Raw genomic sequence first — 15,786 nt, 5'->3', positions numbered from 1 at the left:
GCTGGCAGGGGCCAGACTCTCAGAGGGCTGCGTATCCACTGAAGCTGCTGCTCATGTGAGAGGAGCGTAAATTACTCAGCACGGAGTAAGCAAGATCAAAGCCACTCCGCAAGGATGCAACCCACTGCCAGTGATGGAAACTCAGCCCAGGCTTTTCTGACTTTATTTCACAAGCAGGCTGATGAGTTTAAAAGGCCAAAAGGAGCGAGTTGATGACGCTGCAGAAAGTAAGGAAGGAAAGGAAAAGAATAATCAGGACTTGTGCTTCTTTCTAGACAGGATTCACGACCAAGCACTCAGACCCAGCTTGGTGCATGGAGACACTCATACTTTCCGTTTACATCTTTGCTGATCTGCACAGGGAAGAGGAACACAACTTGCTCAGCTGTAATTCCCAGGCTCCATACCCTTTTTTATAGTTCCTAGAATAATTTGAATTCTACACAATAAACATCGGAACTGATAAGAAAAGCCTTATCGGAGGAAGTAACGTCGAGTTTCCCACGTGGGCAAGGCAAAGAGCTAATGGCTACAGAAGCAGATAAGGGTGCTCATAACCAGAAATCCAACCCATGCAACAGTTTCAGCAACAATACGCAGTCCCAGAAAGTCAAATACATCGCACGAGCTCTGCCAGGCCACCCTAACTCCTCCGAGGGCCATCCGCGGCACCCTGCAGACAACATCCCCTCACCCCAGCGGGCAGACCCGGCTGGCCCACCACCACCTCGCCTGGTCAGAGGTGAGGGCAGCTGCCACCCTTCTGCTGTAGGCAACCGCGGTGCGTGCTCAGCTGGGCTCCGGTCCACCTTACAGCCCCAGGCTGCAGCGAGGAAGACAAGCTACCACGAGATCAAGATGCCCTCGTAATCCTTTCCTCCTCTGAAGACCTGACATATTGGAAAGGAAACCAGTTCAGCTGTCAGCGTTTCCCCAGACTGCAAGTGCTCTGCAGCCAGGATGGAGTTTTTGAGTTTTTTGGTCAGGGTGACACCGAATGCCGTGCTACTACAATTCACACTGTAAGAAAACCCAGACTTCTGCAACTGGATCCGTCAAGAACCCCAACGTTCAGACAGAAAGGTAACCCTGATAACTTCAGCATCCATCCCAGGGCCCAAACAAACTCCAGCACCACGTCTCGCCCTCGCCAGAGATCCAGATTGCTCAGTGATACTGAAACTCCTGTCAGGCTGCCGACAGCATGGCTGCACCTTGGGTTCCCCACATCGCTCCCTCTAAAGCGGAGACACAGGATGTGATCCTCACCACTGAGTCCTTCCAAGAACTCTAAACTGGTGGATATTATCTCCCCATCTGATTTCCCTCTTGAAAATTGACACCTGCAAGTTATTTCCCTTCCCTCATGTCCCAAACCTCACTCAGTGTTGGCAAGTATACAAGAAAAGCATTTATTCAAAGGAATTTGCTCATCAAGTCTTGCAGGCACCAAAAACACACACTAACTAATCCTAGGAGAGCATAGCTTAACGGCTACAGCGCAGGATGAGAGGCCAGAGGGTTTGACTTCTACTCTCAACTCTGCCAGGGCTGCATCACTCGTAAGTGACTCTAGAGAAGATGCTTGACCCCCCCTCACCTTGATTTCCCCTGCTATGAGGCTATCCCAGCAATCCTTTCCTGGCAGGGGATCTTATCTGTAAACTCCCCATCAGCATCAGAAAAGAGTTACCCATCTCCGGATGTGTGTGTAAAGTGTAGCATGAAAGAGTGGAGAAGCAGCACTGGCCATGGAGCCTGGAGACACATCCCCTTCAGTGTACTCAGGCAAACTGAACCGCATTGCACTCCACAGCTGTGCTTACAGAGAAATTCTAATTCTTTCCCTCTCCAGGGAAGAAAAAACAACAACAACATCTTTCCTGAGAAAGCTCAGAGAAGAGATGAAATTCTGGTTCTTTAAGTCAAGGCCATTGTTCAAGATTCTTTCACTGAAGTGTCCAGAGACCCCACCACCTCTAGCTGGTCACCTGCAGAATTACCCACAGGCAACGTGGCCACAAAACGGAATAACCTTCCCTTTCCCACCCTTGCTCCGGCGGCCGCTGAGTGGCAGAACTGGACTGCTCAGAAGAACATACAGAAGCCTGCTCTTGCTGTCCTACGAAAGCTGGATGTGGAGGTGGGAAGAAGCCAGACCCAGTGCAGGTGCTCCTCTGGGTAAGACCAGAGCCCAGGTCCTGGGGCCTCGCTCGCAGCATGGCACCCACTGGGTGGGTGGGGTGGCCATGGTGGGGGCACCCACACACTCCTGGTGGGGTGCACAAAGGGCTTCTACGGGCCTTGAACAGGGACTCCCAGCTGGAAGACAACGAAGCATCAACAAGCGAGGTAATATTTCAGCTCTTCTGGGAACGAAGGAAAGTTCCCCCATCTGGACCTGCTCCCATCTTTCCCAGCTGCCTCAACTAAACTTGTAGATAGCTCACACCAACCGCACCAGAGCCAGCACAGCCACCGTACCAGCTGGGACTGCTCCACTACAGCAAGACCTCTGCACCTAAGATGGGGCCACAAACCTTCTGCTTCCTCCTGAGTGGCAAAAGACAGTGCAGTGAAGGATAGAAGGTACGTATGTCCACTCTGATCCAGCTACTTGGAACAGAAAGGTGTCAGAGGAGCAGCTGACCCAAGAACTTCAAGAAAACTAAAAAAAAAAGGTTCAGCTCTTTTTAAAAGAGGAAAATGTCCTATTGTTCCATAATTAATGGAAAGCAGAAGAGGTTTCACCAACTCGTTGAGAAACAGAGGGTGAGCGTTAGAAAGCACATTTCCGTATTTCATGATCCCAAGGTGAGCCGCTTGCATAATACTGACAAAGAACATCAATGCTGATATCACAAGGCAGTTATGAAACTTGGGGTTTAAATGCTGAATAACAGTAACACAGTAATTAAGTCTCATCACTGATTTTTTTCTCCCCCTCCCTTAACTGCAGAGCTACTGAAACCTTCAGCCGAGGTACGAATCTCCGGCAAGGCGCACACAGCCGGTGCCCTCTGCTCCCACCACCTTGCAGCACCAGGGACCCATCCCACCCCACAGCCTCGCCACCAGTCCCATCGCTTCTTCAGACCCACCCCAGGGAAGGCTTCACGATCGCACCAAGGGAGAGGCTGTGAAGCCGCGAGGAGCATGAGAACGAGCGAATAAATCTGAACAACTGCGCTCTGCAAGTTAGCTGCTACACCCTGAACAAGCTTCTCAGCCTTCCTCCTCCCCGATGTCTTCTGACACAAGCACGTGCTCTCGTGAATCGGTCCAGCGTGACCAGCACACACGGTCTCCCCTACAAGACACATAATATAGAGCAGCAAAATGTCATGAAAATCAAGGGCAAACGAACACAGAAGACAGTCCCTCCCTCTACCACCACTTCTATTTTTAGGCAGCCAGATTAGCTTGGAGCAGTTTTACTCGCTCTTGATAATGAGCAGGGCTCTTGCATCTTCTCTCGAGGACACTTCCTCTGTGCAGGCACTTTGCTCTACACCAGCAGTACGGAAGAGGTCACATCAACCGGCGAAAGCAAAACCACAGCTTGTTGTGAAAGGGTCTTGAGAAAGCAACTCCAGCTTTGAACTTCTGCCCCACCTCCCTTGTCAACCACACTGCTTCGGCTTTGGAGGGTTATGGTCTGTCCACCTACAAGGCATCTCTCCCTTTGAACCACATGATAAAGCCTTTCAGAGAATCACAGCATGGCAGGGGTTGGAAGGGACCTCTGTGGGTCATCTAGTCCAACCCTCTTGCCGAAGCAGGGTCACCTACAGCAGGCTGCACAGGACATTGTCCAGGAGTGTCTTGAATATCTCCAGAGAAGGAGACTCCACAACCTCCCCGGGCAGCCTGTTCCAGTGCTCTGTCACCCTCAGAGTGAAGAAGTTCTTCCTCGTGTTCAGACGGAACTTCCTCTGCTTCAATTTGTGCCCATTGCCCCTTGTCCTGTCGCTGGGCACCACTGAAAAGAGTCTGACCCCATCCTCCTGACACCCACCCTTCAGATATTTATAAGCATCTATAAGGTCCCCTCTCAGCCTTCTCTTCTCCAGGCTAAACAAGCCCAGCTCCCTCAGCCTTTCCTCATAGGAAAGAGTCCACCCATCACTTCCTGGTGAGCTCCTGCCCCTGGCCACAAGCACCTTCACAGCACGCTCTCGCTTTCTTCCATGGATTGCAAAACCTCATGTATTGAGGAAAAACACTAGTTCAATATGAGGAAGCATTTAAGATAGCCTGTAGATGATTAACCAGTGAGGGATCAAGTCAATCACTACAGGAGCACCACAGGTTCCTTCTAGCCATAAAAAACCTCTCATCCTGCACCCATTTGCCAGACGTCAGAGGCGAGGAGTCAAGGAGACACTGTGCCTGGCAAAGCCCTCGCTGCAGGGGACGACACGGCTGTGGACTGTTACCCCTTCGCCTCCCTCTCCCCCAGCCCCCAGGCTGCTGACTGCAGGTCTCCAGCCCAGGGCTTCCCACCAGTGGCACCCCACGGACCTTCCCATGGAGGATCTCATTCCTACCTTCCTCTCTCCCATCAGGGTGCCCCCCAAGACCTCCCTCCCCGCGCTAAGCCCATGCTGGGCAGCCTTTGAGAAGGTGGCCATAACTTTCCAAGCTCCCTGCACAATCCATCACCTCCCCACCTCCCTCCCACCGGCGGGCACAGCCGAGCTGTCGGGCAGCAAGGAGAGCTATTGGGGTCCCCACTCTCCGGCAACATCACACCAACACAGCAGGCTGGGGAGGAGAGGTTCAAAGCATGTCGTGGGGCTCTTCTAAACCAAGGCAAAAGAATAGGTAGCATTTCTGCTCAGGGCCTTCGCTTTTTCATGCTAGAGTCCCCCACAACCATGTAAAAGTGCTCCAGCGCTCTTAAGCATCAGCTATTTTTAGGCAACCATATCCTGAACACCCTTCTTCATCCCGGCTTTTATACCGCACAATGAAGAAGTTACCGGGATTTGGCACTTTCCCCTTAACAGACCATCGTTAACAAGTGACTCATATTATATTGCAGCATGAGTCATCCTGGCAGAGGTCACCATCATAAGCAACAACTAGTCTTCAATTATTTCCTTCAAGTTGAATTAAAGGTATATTGTTATGCTAATTTTACACCTGCTCCATCCTATCTTTCCATCAGCCGTCTCCGGAGCAACCTGGGATTTCATTTCATGGCCCAAACTGCCTCTGGAAGAGCTTTTCCACCACAGTGTAGTTACAGGTTGTCACAAAACATGGGCACGTCAACGGGACGTCTTCTGGATGGGTTTTCAGCAATAGCATCTAATAGCTAAAGCAGCTCTCCATCCCTCCACCCACTGCTGCTCCACAGGGACAACAAGCTGCTGTCCCTGCCACCTTCCTGCTCTGTTCATACTTCATCGCGGCGATTTTCCAAGGATCCGGGCCTTGCCCAGATCTCACACAACCACCTCCAGGCTGCCAGACCACATCCTCGCCTCCAAGAGCAGGGGCAAAGCCCAGCAAACAACATGACCTTGAACTCTGCCCAGCGACACAGGACTATCGAAGCAGCTATCACAAGCCACGAGGAGAGCAGGCAGAAAAGGAGGTGTTTTCAGACAATGGCTAGCCAAGCAGCCTCACGTTTCAGCGCGACTCCAGCCTCTCCCCTCCATTCCTGCTCCCTCCACTCACCCCACACGCAATGTACCCACCACAGCTCCCCAGCCAGTGAGCCAGGAGAAGACAGCATCCCTGCCAGGGCAGGGCGCAGTCACGCAGGGTGCCTGGCTCGGGGAATGTGGTTGTGCCCATTAGAAAACAGGGCCATTACCAGCCCGCTCACCAGTGGAGCACTCTGTGCTTATATTGATAGCGGTCGGACGCAGCCACACCGGCTGCGAGGTTCGCTTTGGAGAGCATTTGTAAACCACTCTCGCTACTGGAATCCCACTTAGCTATTACAGCCTCTTCAGCCCTACTAACACAGCGATCCCAGCAGAACAGCAACAGAAGAGCAGAGTCACCACACCATTTGCTGAAGCCAATCAATACGTAAAGGCTGAGGATTTATTGCAGTGAAGACAGCCTGTCTGTATAGCCAAAAAACGCATTTAAAGCTCTTTTAATTTTGTTGCTTTGGCCTCTGGTTTTGCTCCAGGAACACAGTTTCCTTGCACGTCCATCTTGCTTTCCTCCCCAAATGGTGGCATCTGCAGGCACACGAGAGAAGCCCCTCATGAACACCTACCCTGAGTATTTGGTGGGAGGACGCAACACAAAGACCACAAGCTTGAGGGCAGGACCCCTTCCTTTCCAGGCAGGTTTCACGGGCGAGAACGGGTCTATGGCTAACTCAGCATCTCCCATGTGAGCGAGTGGCTTGGAAAACTCTGGCCTGTGTTCTGAAGGTGGTCCCTGTGGTACGGGGACACAGGCTGCACCATCCATAGGCACACCAGCCCACCACGCCGTCCTGCTCCACTCAAGGGAGAACAGTTAGACCCACACTTGTTTTAATAGATGTATTTATATAAAATACATCTATAAATATCTATGTTTATATATATACATATAAATATACAAAATAACTTCACGAGTGTCCCCAGAAAGCACACCGCGTTCCTGACTTGCTGTGTTCTGGTGGTGACCACCCACAAAGCTGAGATACCACCTGGGTCTCCTGACTAGTGAGCCACAGCTGGACACAACCTACGAACCGCACCACCAAAGCTCGTTCCCTGGTTCCGTCTAGGCTCATGCTCTGGGGAGCAGAAGCACGGCAGGCAATAACCAGCAGGCTCAGTGCTCCTGGAGCACCAGCATTAGAAGGACCACCAGCTACTGGGTAAATGCAGAGGTTTTGGTCATTGTATCAGCTATGTGGCCCACAGTGTTAATACATCTAAGAAAGATGACGGTGAGATCTGTACCTTCGCTTTTGCCAGTTTATCTCAAAATCATACTAAGTTTTTATGCTTGTCTAGGAAAAAGAAAGGAAGAGGCAAATATATTCTGATTTACAGGGAGATTTCTATTGTTGCCTGGACATCAAACAGCACCCAATTAGTCCTGCAAGGATCTGACCCACAAATTATGAGAACAAATGCCTCCAAAGCTTTGATCTGTTGCATTTCTGCAGCACGCTACAGCGGTTATTAGACACGTTTTATTAGATTCAAGCTGTGCGATCTCTTCCTCGGCAAGGGCTCTACCACCTCCAACGCACCCCGAAGTCTCCATCCGTGCAGATTAAGGGCACGGTCCCCAACAGTCACTTCTGTCACGCACTGAACACATGACTCAGCTGGCAGGAGGCTCTTCCTGCTGAGTTTCAAAATTAGGAGCAAAGAGAATTTTTAAAGGGGGGAGGGAAGTGTCAGCCACCTCAGTTAAATTCTCGATTCTTTGTCAGTTTTTAAAGGAATACACATAGAATCACACAATCACAGCATGGTAGAGGTTGGCAGGGACCTCTGTGGGTCATCTAGTCCAACCCCCTGCCGAAGCACGGTCACCTACAGCAGGCTGCACAGGACATTGTCCAGCCGGGTCTAGAATATCTCCAGAGAAGGAGACTCCACAGCCCCTCTGGGCAACCTGTTCCAGGGCTCCGTCACCCTCAGAGGGAAGAAGTTCTTCCTCGTGTTCAGATGGAACTTCCTCTGTTTCAGTTTGTGCCCACTGCCCCTTGTCCTGTCGCTGGGCACCACTGAAAAGAGTCTGGCCCCGTCCTCCTGACACCTATTGAAGATATTTTATAAGCATATTTATAACATCCTATGCAATACCTTCGGCTTCTCAAAAGCATTGCTTTCAGGAGAGCTCAACAATTCATTTCGTTTTGCACTCTGAAACACCGCTGCCGGAGGAAGCAAGCAAAAACGGTAACAAAAGGTTTCAGGCGGTCTGAAGCTGGAAACCACACGTGCACTCACGTGAGCAGAAACACATCCACCCCCCCCAGCGCTTAGAACCGAGAGGATGTCAAACTGCTAAGGCTTTGCTCCGCAGAGCAACTTGCTGCTCGCAGCCCCAACTCCGCAGCTCGGGCGCTTGCCAGAGGCCGCGGCTGCTTTCAGCCCGAGCCGCGGTCGCAGGGAGGACGGGACCACGCGAACCACTCGGGTCTCACTCGCTGGCAGGAGGGTGGTGTTCACATGAAGCCGGTCGTACCTCAGAGGGTTTCTGCGGCAGAGGAGAGCTGCTTATCTGCAGCAGAGCAAAGTGCATGCCTTCTGCTGCGCCAGCCGAGCACGGGGCTTTACACGCTGTTTGCTCACTCGAGTACGGAAGGAGGAAATGTCGGTTCTCAGCTACGCAAGACGCATGTGGGTACTCCAGTGCTGGCCACCTGATTACAATCATCCCTCATTTACTACCAACACACCACCTTGACCTTCTGGCAAGCCCTGCAGAAAATTAACGTGGAAAAGCAACATTCTCGCTCAAATGGGAGGAAGGTTTTCTGATTTGCCATTACAAAATATCATCAGGCGCGCAGAGAGAGATAACCAAGTTCTGACTAAACTTCTTATCAAGTGTTTTCCAACCTTGGTGGCTTTTCCTCTCCTTTCACTGAGCAGCCGTTGCAGGAGCACCCCAGGGCTGGGCCCTACGTGCTCCCCATCCTCGTCCCTCTGTGGGAAGGGGATGCTCAGCCCCTCGCGGGGCTCATCTTGAAATCACCGCGGAGGGGTAACACTGGGAGAGGGGGAGGCTCCGTTTCCCAAGGACTGTGTTTGTCAGACAATCCTCCTCTAGAAATCATATGTGATTTACACGCAGAATGTCAAACCTCACTTATATAAATTGTTTTCCTGAGCCCAGCGCCAGTTGCAACGTGCAGCCACAGTTCAAGGTGCCATAAGGGGACGGAAGCAGTGAATAAGGAGGGGAGGAAATCGAAGTCACTGGCTTCATAAGTAGGAAACACAGCCCCTCATTTAACAGAGCTACCATTGACTTCGGCTAGTGGGTTTTGACCTGCAGCCCACAGACTGCTTAGAGCTGCACTGGAGGTAAGGAAGCAGACACCTGAGCACCAGCAAACGCAAACCTCATGTGATGGAGAATCTCACCTGCAGCCGGGGCCGAAACCGCTGCCAGCAGGGAGGAAGGACCAGCCAAAGCCCCGGGAGATGGAATGAGGAGCTTTGCTGGGGGTCTGCACTTCACCCCGCAATGCTCCTGGTCTCTTCTGCAGCTGGCAGCAAGAGGGACAACCGCACGTACCCTCCCAGGGTTCCCAAGGGTGAGAAGCTGCCTTCAGGGGGTAGATCCCAAACCCCCAACACCATGACACAACAGCTTTTACCGATGCTGCTCCTCCACGCCGCGCACCATTTTGCCTGGTGGTAGCTTTTTGCCGGAGGAAGCATGGGAAATCTAACCGGATTCTCCCCATTTATATTTGAGGCATGAAGAAAGGAGACAAGGATCGATGGTCCGTCCCTGGTCCGCAGGTCGGAGGCAGGGAACTCACACTGACATCTGTAATCACCCCCGCAAAGCGGCTGGAGGTGCGTTAGGAGTCAGGCAAGGGTCTGCAGAGAGCGGCTCGGAGCCCGAGCCCGAGAGGTGAGGGCAGCTTCGGCGCGACACAGCCCCGCGGGAGCAGTGACTTCCAAGCACACCTCTTCGTCAGCTGGGCGATTCGTTTCTGGAGATTTCCACACCGATCGAAAGGAAATGGCTTGCCCCCTCACCCCATACAAACTGTACCACTACAGGTGACTACACATAACATGGGTTGGATCAGATGACCTTCACAGGGCCCTTCCAACCCCAGCTCTACTCTGCCCTGGTGAGGCCCCGTCTGCAGTACTGTGTCCAGTTCTGGGCTCCCCAGTTCAAGAAAGATGAGGAGTTACTGGAGAGAGTCCAGCGGAGGGCTACAAGGATGGTGAGGGGACTGGAGCATCTCTCCTACGAGGAGAGGCTGAGGGAGCTGGGCTTGTTCAGCCTGGAGAAGGCTGAGACGGGACCTTAGAAATGCCTCTAAATATCTGCAGGGTGAGTGTCAGGAGGACGGGGCCAGACTCTTTTCAGTGGTGCCCAGCGACAGGACAGGGGGCAATGGGCACAAACTGAAGCAGAGGAAGTTTCATCTGAACATGAGGAAGAACTTCTTCACTCTGAGGGTGACAGAGCACTGGAAGAGACTGCCCAGAGGGGCTGTGGAGTCTCCTTCTCTGGAGATATCAAGACACTCCTGGACAAGGTCCTGTGCAGCCTGCACTGGGTGACCCTGCTTTGGCAGCAGGGTTGGACCAGATGATCCACAGAGGTCCCTTCCAACCCCTACCATGCTGTGATTCTATAATTCTATTCACTAGAGCCTGGCAGATAAAAACTACCTGCACGTACAAGGATAAAAGCCTCCTCTAACTACTTCTTGCACGGATTAGAAGTCAGACACTTTATTTTAAAAACACACACCAGTCAAATACCTGCCTCTTCATCACTTCAAACTTCAACTCAGCAAAATGCTTGTGCTCAAACGTCAACCTGCTCAAGCACCTTTTGCCACAAATTCACTCCAAATTGTTCATTTTTATGTCTGACCACCACAGGAACACTAACGAGAACAGACAGACTCTCCATGCCTTTAAAAATACCATATATTTTCGTGTTGTGGAAGATCTCCAACGACGAGGATGAGTAACCAGAGCCCCAGTGCTGAAGGACACATGGAGAGCTGCAGGAGAGCAGCATCTGGACCCCACAGCTCCAAAAGGTGTTGGGGGGGGTGGGGTGGTGGAAATCAACCATGCCTGCTTGGTCTCTGTTGTAACTAACACATGCTCAAGAATAAGCATGCATTTATAGAAGACAGGTGTTTGCACCACTATCAGCACTCCTGGCTCAAGGACTGGAAGCGAGACGCAGAAAAAAGGCTTGGAGTTGGACGTTGTCACCCCTTTGTGATGATTCAGAGACCAGTATTGTGCTGCCAAGGTTTTATGGTCAAAAAAAAGGCACAGAAATACACAAAGTACATGGACTGAATCATGGTCCATAGCTTACACACACACACTGAGTCACACCAGAAGAGAACCGATGAAGTCCCTGATGCAGACTTTGGAGTGTCTGTCCTGAGGAATTGTGGCTATATATATTTACTTCTCACAAATTTTGCATGGTAGCATATAATGTAAATCACAGCACAAATAAATATGCTTTCCATGTCTTTTTTTTAATCTCCAGAAGTCATCTCCAGTCATATTTGTTCCTCGTTCTATTTAGGAAGAAGGTGACCTTTGCAAAAGCTGCCCAGATTCTGTCGAGCTACAGAGCTTTTTAAAAGGTGCTGGAAGAAGAAACCTAACATCACGCTGCCAGGAAAATGCTCCTGAGTGGTGGCTTGCAGTGCTTATCCCCCATTAGAACTTCTCCTAAATCTTTAATGATGCTGAAATATGCCATAAACTGATGAAGCTCTGGAAACAGGACAATGCCAGCATGTTTGCTTGGGTTTTGTGTTGGCTTTGTTTTTTTTTTTAAATATGAGAGCTTTTATCTTCATTGACAATGATCAACTAATGCAAACAAATGGCCACTGAAACTTCACTTCTATACAAAGCAAAGCTAAAGAAGAGTGGCGACATTTTTGGGTTTCATCCAATTCTTCCCAGCAACAGCTAATACCCCCCGGCTCCTTCGGTCTGTGCTCCCTCCTCTCCAAGCCTGAGCATTAAAGGCCCGGCGTTTCCAACCCAACTAATGATTTTTGGATCCAGCTTCCAGAGAGCGCGTGGTCAGCACTTTGCAAAAGTAAATAACAGAAGTTTGGGTTTTGTTAATGAGTCCAAAACAAAAGCAACATCCAGGTACACGAAGAAAGCAACTAGACCTTCCTGAAAAAAGCTCTTTTTAAATTCTCAGGGTTGCAGGAAACCCTTAGCCGAGCCATACAACCCCGGTGAGCCGGGCAAGCCCTCAGCCGGGACCCAAGCCCCTCGCCGAGCAGACAAGGAGCAGCTGTGAGCCGGGGGGCTCGCCTGCCCCACGCCAGTCCCACCCGGGGGGTTACCAGCTCCCCGAGAACGGTTTTCCCCCCAGAGAGCTTCTACCACCTCCCGCACAGCTGGCAAAGCCCCCCAGATGCACCCAGCTGCGGCAGCTGTTGCAGAAGAGCCCACCGCCGGCGCAGCGGCCAGAGGCCCATCCTTGCAGACGGACACGGCAGAGAGAAAGCTATTGACCTGAATATTTTAGCAGGATCAAGGCCACTGCCTTCAGCAAGAGATGACAGGCTCCTGCATTCGCCGAGACAAAAAAAACCTACAAAGGGTGGAAAAAAACCCCCAAACCCAGCCCCATCTTTCTGCTCGCTCTCCCGCGGGGATCAGCTGGGCATCTACCATCAGAGAGCACGGCCCACCGCATCCCTGCTCACGCTCCTTCTCCTTTCACCGCAGAAACCTGCTGCTCAAACAAGACCCTCAACCGCCTGCGCGGATCCCCGTGTTAATCATTATTCTGCTAACAGCGCTGCCAGGTCGTTCGGCTATTAAACACGCCGAGTGGACCAGCAAAAATCTCTCCCAGCCCGTACCGCAGAACATGATAATGTAGTTTATCTTATCCCCTTGTCAGTATAACACACAGCACTACCTGTTCAACGGCCTCATCATTTTAAATTACCGTTTTCTGCAACATTAGCAATACTCATTACCAGCACCGGAAGATCTCTATTTTAAGAGCCCTCCTGATGTCGAAGGCCTCACCCTGCCCTTTCCTCACACGCTCAGTCCCGACGCGGGGATGCCTGGGTGCCATGGCGATGAGCACGGCGCACAGCGATGGGCAGCAACACCTCGCGACGAAGGCGGGAGCGAGGCCGAGGCGTGCTCGCTCGCTGCGCCCGGCCGTGCATTTTAATCAGAATCCGGCGCTTTGTTCCCGGCATCAAGCGGATGCTCCGCCACGCCGGAGCTCGACCGCGGGCCCAAGAGAAACCCCGGCGCGGCAAATCCAGCAGCGCCTGCCACCTCCCGCGCTGCCCTCGAGCCCAGCCCTGTGGATCCCACCCTGCAAGCGGGGTGCGAGACGAGCGATGGCGCGCGGGGCTCTGCTCTCGTCCCGCACATCCACCCTCCTCCCTCGCGACGCAAGCGGCCAACGCGAAGCACGGGGTGAACCGGCAGTCAAAGGTCCACCTTTATTTTTCATACGCGTTCGCCTGCGGCTCGCAAAACCCAGCCTCCCGGAGCGTTTCAGTGACTCAAACTTGGAGATAAGCGGCCCGAGCGTTTCTTTTCCCCGCCGCCGGCAGAAAACCACCCCCTCCGTCAGATTTTGAGTCACTGCCCGCTCCCAGCGCTCCACAGAGCCGTCCCTCACCCCTTCCAACACGTAGGCGCAAGAGCAGCTTCTCCGCCATCCAGACTCATCCACGAGCCCGCAGCAACGTGACGCTTCTCCTCTGATAAATGAAATTTTGCGAGGTTGGGGGAGTTACTCCTCCCCGCCGGGTTCTGCGCTCAGGCAGCAAATTTACTATCGATTTCTGATTCAGACCCCTTGGAACAATTCGTGCTCCCTGCCCCATGTGCTGAATTTACGACCTGTAACAGTGATTCTAAGTGCCCAAGGAGCTCAGTTCAGGAGATCTGTTCCTCAAACCAAGCTCCTGCCCTTGTCTCGCTGACAGACCAACACATCTCTCATCCCCCACAGCAAAGCGCAGTCGCAGGTCTCTGCCCTTGCGTGGGGGCAGAGGTCCAAGCGGCAGGAGCTCCTGGGGGGGCGCTTCCAGGGGGCACACGGCTTCACGCTCCCACCCCACCGTTGGCCGGGGTTTCAGGTCTGCCGGGCTCCGGTTACCCCGAAACCGCTCTGCTCACAGACCGGCGGGTCTCAGGGGGAGGCAGGGAGGGAAGATACATTTCCTCCTAAAGCGAAAACAAAACCCTGACTGTATCTGGTGCGCGTTGATATTAAAAAGCCACAAACACAGAAAAAAAAAAACTATGCATGTGTGGATACAGTTCAGAAAAGAAACGGTGCCCTAGTTCACATAAACTTCCTAACACAGATGTTAAAAAAAAAAAATTGAAATAATAAGAATATTCTGCTTTGCAGGGGGTGGGTGCCCCTCCCTAACGACACCGCTTTCCTGGATCAAACCCCCAGCTCCGGCACCCCCTCTGCCAGGGCACCATCCACCCGAGCAGGCAGACGCCAGCTCCAGCCCCTCTTTGCGCTGGCCGGTCCCCGCACCGCGACCGCGTCCGCCCCGCGCGCTGCCGACCCGCATCAGCAGAGCCTCCCCGGGAAGAAAGTGGGGCAAGCCAATAAAGACGGGCTGAGAGGCTGGTTTTTTTTTTTCCCCTCTTTTTTTTCTTGCACTGAAGCAAACAATATTTCTAAAAATGCACTCGTGCGAGGCTTCAGCGGCTTCATTTTATTTATTTATCTCTTATTTCTTCAGCTCCCGAACGCTCCCCCGGCTCGGTCCCGGCCGGCGGCTCCCACCGCCGCGGGGATGGGAGAGAAAGGGGGGAAAGGACGAAAGGCACGGGAAAAACAGACCGGAGGGTGGGGGGGGCAGACAGACAGACAGACATCAGGCCGCAGCCCGGCATTTCCAGGGTACGCGAGGAGCTTCGTTCTTGGGGGGGGTGGGGGAGAGGCGTGGGAGAGATGGGGGGGGGCTGCGGGTCTGCCGAGCAGCCCCGCTCCCGCACCCCACGCGCGCCCCCGCGCCGCGCTGCCCAGCCACAGGGACACACACACACACGACACACCGACCTCACGCACACGCGTGGCCACGGTCCCGCGCGTGTGCGCGCACACACGCACACGCACCTGCGCCCGCGCGTCCCCGCACGGCTGCGCCCCGTGCGCGCGTACACACGGGCGTACGCGCGCACATGTCGGCGCACACGCTTCTATCACGATACGACATACGTGCAGGACGGGCTGGGGGGGGGGTAGGAGTGGAGGGATTGGGGGGTGCGCTCCCGCAGCCCCCCCGCCCCGGCGCCGCGCCTCACCCGCAGCGCCGAGAGGTCGATCTCGTCCAGGCTCCGCGCCGGGGAGTCGCTCGCCATCTTTCCGCCGCCCGGGCGGGCCCGCAGCGGAGCCCGCCGCTATGTAACGCTCCTCCTCATGCGGCGGCGGGGAAGGAGAAGCCGCCGCCGCCCCCCCCCCCTCCCCTCACGCCTGCAGCGCGGCTAAGGGCGGCCGCGGGCTGCGCCGGGATGGCGGCGGCGGCTCATCGCAGCGCAGCGCCGGGCGTCACCGCCTCCCTCCCTCCCTCGCTCGCTCCCTCCCCGCCCGGCCGGGCTGTCTGTCACGGCGGGGGCGGGCAGGGGGCGGGCGGCCTGGCGGGCAGAGCAGCCCCGCGGCCGCGCCCCGCAGACCGCCCAGCTGCCCGCGGAGGGGGGGGGGGGGGGGGTGTTCAACCCTCCGTGTCCCCCCCCACCCCCCCCGCCTCGGCCGCAGCTGCGGGACCAGGATGGCGACCGGGGGTAACGCCTGCCAGACCCCTCACGCGGGCTTCCAGCCCGCCCGCAAAGCCCCCCCGAAGCTGTTTATCGAGCACATGGACCCCATGGCTGATACTGGGCGGAAAAACCCGGGGGGCCGGGTGCCTGCCGGGTCCAGTGGGAAGAGGTGCGGGGTTCCCAGCGCTGAACCCCAGTTCTGCCAGTGCGGGGACGCGCTACGGCCCGGGCTGGCTCGGTGCCGGAGCAGCGTCCGGCGTCTGCTTGACACCCGGGTCACGGAACCCCCCTTCTCCGGCTGGACCCAGGTGTCTGAGCTGGGTTTGTCACCTTT

General features: G+C 54.1%; 1 protein-coding gene across 6 annotated transcripts in view; it reads right to left on the bottom strand.

Moving 5' to 3' along the window:
- The window catches only part of TNIK (TRAF2 and NCK interacting kinase), a 168,962-nt gene extending 153,686 nt beyond the window's left edge, over positions 1-15,276 (bottom strand). For 5 of the 6 annotated variants that reach the window (XM_075418324.1, XM_075418326.1, XM_075418331.1 and 2 more), the window contains exon 1: positions 15,000-15,275. In XM_075418324.1, coding sequence (XP_075274439.1) covers positions 15,000-15,056 — 57 coding nt within the window. In that variant the 5' untranslated portion in view covers positions 15,057-15,275. Of the gene's footprint in view, positions 1-14,999 lie in introns of all 6 variants that reach the window. The other variant, XM_075418325.1, reaches the window with a different exon arrangement.
- Between the last annotated feature and the right edge of the window lie 510 nt (positions 15,277-15,786).

This window comes from Opisthocomus hoazin, chromosome 4, assembly GCF_030867145.1.
Source record: "Opisthocomus hoazin isolate bOpiHoa1 chromosome 4, bOpiHoa1.hap1, whole genome shotgun sequence".
NCBI classification, from domain to species: Eukaryota; Metazoa; Chordata; class Aves; order Opisthocomiformes; family Opisthocomidae; genus Opisthocomus; species Opisthocomus hoazin.
The sequence above is the reverse complement of the archived record's forward strand: the minus strand, read 5'-3'. Positions and strand labels throughout refer to the sequence as shown.